The sequence below is a fragment of the Lithobates pipiens genome, unplaced genomic scaffold (assembly GCF_037356315.1).
Source record: "Lithobates pipiens isolate NorthernLeopardFrog02 unplaced genomic scaffold, aLitPip1_a1.2 Scaffold_18, whole genome shotgun sequence".
Taxonomy (NCBI): Eukaryota; Metazoa; Chordata; class Amphibia; order Anura; family Ranidae; genus Lithobates; species Lithobates pipiens.
This window is the reverse complement of record NW_027507758.1, coordinates 404,288,112-404,294,111: the sequence shown is the minus strand read 5'-3', so window position 1 is coordinate 404,294,111 and position 6,000 is coordinate 404,288,112. Positions and strand designations below refer to the sequence as shown.

Genomic DNA, 6,000 nt, shown 5'->3' with positions numbered 1-6,000 from the left:
TAGTTTGTAAAGAAATTAATGATATACTTTAATAAAAGCTAAAATATAGTGTTATATAAACATGTTATGAAATCGCATTTAAAAATATAATACAGGTGTGTGTGTATATGCTTGTTGGTATATAATGTACTATTTATAAATTGACATACACCTTGTAGACTCACAGTTCTCAGATGCATCTTTTGACATGTACAATTGGTTGCACTGCAAAAAGACCATCTACAGCATATCTACTATACTATTTATGATTCCCACTGTTTGTTTATAGTGTGAATAACCCATAGCACTCCATGACATGTTAACAAAAAAATAATAATAATTGCATGTTTGATCACCCTATGGGAACTTTCTCCTATATTGTGCTATATAGTAGGAGGGCTTTCATGTCTTTCCTGTGTCAAACTTTTTGTATAGTTGTTGCACACTGCAGCCAAGATTTTTTTTTTTTTTTTATTTAAGCCCTGTTGGCCCGTAAAGCAAACTTCTGTAGGTATGGTAAGGTGACTGCATCTTCAAGGCGCAATCGGCTTGCTTTAATTTCCAGTGTTTTCCTGGAGTCTGAATAATGAGAATCACTATAAAGGAAATTTTAAATTGTATGCTAACCCTGGGGTCTGTCTTTCTGATGGTTAGTGAGACCAGCTATTCCATTGTTAGCCAATTGGAAGGTGGCAGTAAGGAGTGATGTATATTTTATATATACACAATCACAACCTTAATTTTACCTGGCGGTGTTAGCTTACCCTTCTCTAAACCAAAGCCTTTGTTAACCATATCAGCCCCAGAAGAATTTACCCTCTTCCTGACCGGGCCTATTTTTGTGATACGACACTGCGTCGATTTAACTGGCAATTGTGCGGGCATGCGATGCTGTACCCAAAACAAAATTGATGTCTCTTCTCCTCCCTCCACAAATAGAGCTTTCTTTTGGTGGTATTTGACCAATGCTGTGGTTTTTATTTTTTGCGCTATAAAACAAAAAGACAGACTATTTTGAAAAAAATATATATTTTTAAATTTTTGCTCTAATAAATATCCCCAAAAAATATAAAAAAAAACAGATTTCTTTATCAGTTTTGGCTAATATGTATTCTTATACATATTTCTGGTAAAAAAAAAAAATCTCAATAAGCATATATTGATTGGTTTGCACAAAAGTTATAGCATCTACAAAATAGGGGATATATTTGTCTTTTTTTTTTCCTTACTTGTAATGGCAGCGATCTGCATGTGTGTTTTTGTTTTTTGTTTTGTTTTTTAATATTAGGATTGTGACAGACAGATTGGACACTTTTCACATATTTTTGGGACCAATGACATTTATATAGTGATCAGAGCTATTGATTACTGTATAAATATCAATGGCAGGGAAGGGGTTAACACTAGGGGGAGATCAAGGGGTTAAATGTGTGTTATAGGGAGTGATTCTAATTGTGGGGGGGTGGGACTGCCTGAGGGAGGAGGCCGATTGTTGTTCCCTCTCCTCACCCCTGACAGAACGGAGATCTGTCTGTTTGCATTGACAGATCTCCATTCTCTCCTTCTCAGGAGCAGTCACAGCTGACACACGCACACACGCACGCACGCACGCACGCACGCACGCACGCTCCTAAGGCACGCGGCAGATGTGCATGCTCTATACTCCTTAAAGCACCCGCTGTACAGCTCTAATGATTTGTGCAGGAGTGCCATTCTGCTGACGTCGGAAAGTGGTTAACTTACTAATTGCTGTTATTTTAATATTTCATAATGCAAAGAACAAAAAGCAAACTGAAAAAAGATGCTGAATATTTATTTATCTCTGCTACCATTACAAAATTTAACACAGTTGCAACCCATTTTTGTATTGTCCAATTACTATTTCTGGCTTCTGTGAGTACTCCCCCTGCTGGATGACTTGTTGCTGCGAGCGGATGATGCACTTGAAGGAGGAGACGCCATAGGTATCCCAAGCTCAACCACTTTAACGCGTGAGGAGGGGCCTGAGCTGGTTGATGTTCTAGAAGAACTTGAACTATAAATAAAAAAAATATGATTTACAAGATTGCAGACACAACATTGGAATAGCATAAAGTTACTTGACCACATTAACTGATTACTTGGACAGTACACAACATTAGTAGCACACTGTAAAACCTCCAGGCACTAGGGCCCTACACTAAAAATTAATATTCAGTTGTGTATATTTTCAGCACATTGTCTATACAGTGTTAAAATTTAGTTACAGATACTTAAAGTATAAGTGTGAGCTAGCGCTTTCTCTGCTTCAAACTACTTCCACCCACCTTTTAATGCCTACAATAACTACCCCGTAAAAGAAAGATGTATATAATTGCCTATTCTCAGAGCGCTCCTGTGCTAGAGCCAGCTTCTGTTGAGAGCACAAACGGATGGAATGGCTGGGTGGTGACATCGCCTATAGGCCTACTATGGGGAATCTGTTATTGGCCGTCCCTTCACTCGCTTGAAGATAGTTACTGGGAGACAATCAAGTGATTGGACCAGAGCACCCTGAGACATAGGCAAGTAAAGCATCTTTCTACAGGGTAGCTAGACCATGTACCCTTGAAAAGCCAGTGGTGGACCATACATAAGCCATCAGCAAGAAGGAGATTGCCAATAAGCAGCTTAGTGTGTGCACATACAGCCCATTATGGGTTCCATTTACAAATGTTTCCATGCAAGATTCACGCTTTTTTTCTAATTGGTTTCAACTGAAAAAAAGGTTGACAGTTGTTTGAATCTTAGCTGTAAACGTGTGTGTGTGTGTGTACATATGTGTGTGTGTGTATATATATATATATATATATATTTTGAGTGCAGTGAGTTTGACGTTCTATTTATTATTTACTCTATTGCCAATACCTAAACCTTAAATGCTTTTCTTTTAGGGGAAGAGTATGTCTATTTGCAGTTCTCCAACTGCAGCTCTTATTCCAGGCAAATAATGGCTCCCTGCGACTTTTTTTTATAATAGCACAAACCAGGTTTCAGCAATTACCATGAGAAAGAAGCATTATATACAAATGGCTACAGGCTGTTGTGTTTTTTTTTTTTTTTTTTGCATCTAAATATACATTTATGTTCATAACATTTTTGCTTTGTCAGCTGTCCAGTTACTATTTGGGCACACTTCATAAACAGCCACACTAAAATCCATACATTCTAGAATGTTGAGCTCAAGGTGCTTGCCACCTGTATAGACAACATTTGATTCTCGCTCAAAGCTGTGCAGTATATAAAGAGCTGCACACCAGTGGTATAGTACCTTAAAATAATGAAAGCTATTTAGAATTTTGTTTTTGTTATTCAGACCATAACGCATCCTACTTCATGAGAAAAAAAAAAAAAAAAAAGCTTTGCATTCCTTACCGGACAGATACGATGGAACTTCGGGAAGAACCAGAACGTGAGCTTCCAGGAGTTGAGGAAGATGGAATTTCTAAGCCAAACTGAAACAAATATTTCATGTTGATCAAACTCAGTAAGGTACTAAAAATATGAGAGATACACAGGCAGGAATATTGATTGGTGGGTCAACATAACAGCCAGAAGGACATCAGCAATGGAATGGGATTTAATGCATCTTCCTCATGACAAATTCCCTTTAGTAGCTCATTTTGTCCTGTGTTTTACTGTAATATATGTACTGTGGTGCTATTAATTTTGAATGTCGCCCCAATGCATAGAAACCTATTTGTGTTGTGGTTCACGAAGTCTGGAAAAAATACTGCAAGTCCAAATTTAAGTCTGTTATGGTGCGTTGGCATGCCATTCAAGTTAATGGTCTTGCCTAACGCAGCATATTAATAATGTGCATTAACAGATTACGTAGGCTTGAATGGGCCCTAAACCGCACGGGACCCAGTTCAGCAAGTAACCAGTATATATCACAGCTCACTACTGGTTCTGAAGGCTTCATTCTTGTCAGCTACGATGTGTCTTCTTTCCACATGCAGTCCCTGTTGCTATTTTGTCATATTAGCATCAATGAGTGTGGTAATTAATAGCTAATCAGACCTTCATCGGGATTGGTTTCCTCTGACTGACTTGGTTTTAATACCTACATTTCCTTTGGTGGCTAATATTTGTTATTACCAAAAGCACACAGAAAATACGCTTTATCTCACAGTATGACAAATCTAGACCGTTAATTTGAACCTATTCGGTTAGCAGAACTGTTATTGTTTAGGTCTGATAAAGACTCCTTTGCAAAGTAAAACTGCACAGTAATGGAAGATGATGATTTGACTCTCTCCTGCAACCACTCAGCGCTATTGTATTCTGCCAGGGGATAGTGGGGGGGGGGCCTTCCTGACCAGCAGAAAATGATTACTGCTAGCGGCTATAACCGCAGGCAGTGATCACATGCCAAGAATCAGACAAAAATCGACTATAGTAGTACAACCAGCCTGCCTATACGTGGTTTGAATCAAGTCCCTTCTAAACTGACCAAGATTTGATCCATGTATCGCTGGCTTAAATGATTCAGCAGTGCTTGGCTGAGAGAGGTGTGCACTGAATAAAACCTATCATGAAAACAAACATGTCAGCTACCTTTGCTGATCTCTTTCTGAAAATTAATTTTTTTTAAATCCATCAAGGAACACAGGAAGTCATATACTGTCTAGTTGTACTGACACCTACAGGAGAATTGGACAATGGCAAACAAATTATAGGCCAGTCCAGGATAACCCCTTTTACTCCCAGCAAACCTCAGTTTTCTTTCCTACTGTACTAGCTTTCATTTTAGTTTTTTTTTTTTTTTTTTTTTTTTTAAGACTTCTATATCACTGCTTAAGCTGATCTCTATATGGCAGCTATCCTGTTGGCCTTTTCTCATCCTAGTTTTGGAGTGCTGTACTTGGACCCCGCTGGACAGGACACTGCTGGGCTAGCCTTAGCCCTTGTACACATGGTCGGACATTCCAATGGAAAATGTCTGATCGGACCGTGTTGTCGGATAATCCGACCGTGTGTGGGCTTCATCTGACTTTTTCTGTCAGAATGTCCCACCAACAAAGTTTGAGAGCTGAATTTTCCGACAACATGATCCGATCGGACTTTGTCCGATCGTTTGTAGAGAATTCCGATCGGACAAAGTGCCACGCATGCTCAGATCAAATTCCTAGACCAAAGCTATTGGCTACTAGCCTGAATGTAGTCTCGTAACGAAATAACGTCATCACGTTACGACCGATCAGATTTTCCGACAACTTTGTCCAACCGTGTGTATGCAACACCAGTTTCGGACAAAATCCAACAGATTTTGTTGTCGGAATGTTCGACCATGTGTACAAGGGCTAAGAGAGACTTTCGGACCTGGGGTCTCGTGTCAGGTGCTTTCAAAAACCTTTTTGGATCTGCCCTGGATGCCATAATTTAGGACAGGAAGCAAGAGCAATCATCTTCATATAACCGAAGGCCAATTTCTCACAGACGCTCAAAGTCCTTTGTTACTTCACAGCCTCACATTCCAAACCCAGATCCAAGTTTGGCCCCCAGTCTGCCCGTGCACCTTGGAACTCCCAAGTTTTCCAAAACCCTTACACAAGTCTTTTTTTTTTTTGCAAGATTGTGGGCCCCTATTATCCAAAGTGGGAGTTATCTGTTAGCTTTTGCAGACACCTTGACAGATTGCATTTCTGATTCTTAGGTGTAAGCCCTTGTACACACGGTCGGAGAATCCGTCGGAATGTGTCCTATCGGACCGTGTCGTCGGACACAGTCGGACATACTCCGATCATGTGTAGCGAATTTTGATCGGACCAAGTGCCACACATGCTTAGATCAAATTCCTACATCAAAGCTATTGGCTACTAGCCTGAATGTAGTCCCATCGTAACGAAATTATGTCATCACGTTCTGAAAGATCGGATTTTTCGACAACTTAGTCCGACCGTGTGTATGCAACAGTTTCGGACAAAATCCGACGGATTTGGTTGTCGAAATCTCCGACCGTGTGTACAGGGGCTAAGGCCCCTTTCACACTGGGGCGGT

The 6,000-nt window shown here is 39.9% G+C and overlaps 1 protein-coding gene across 1 annotated transcript in view; it reads right to left on the bottom strand.

The window, feature by feature from the left end:
• Positions 1-1,771: 1,771 nt before the first annotated feature.
• The window catches only part of CCDC39 (coiled-coil domain 39 molecular ruler complex subunit), a 104,600-nt gene continuing 100,371 nt past the window's right edge, over positions 1,772-6,000 (bottom strand). Inside the window, exons 19-20 of the mRNA XM_077487910.1 lie at positions 3,373-3,452; positions 1,772-2,014 (exon numbers count right to left, since the gene is read on the bottom strand). Coding sequence (XP_077344036.1) covers positions 1,858-2,014; positions 3,373-3,452 — 237 coding nt within the window. The 3' untranslated portion in view covers positions 1,772-1,857. The remainder of the gene's footprint in view (positions 2,015-3,372; positions 3,453-6,000) is intronic.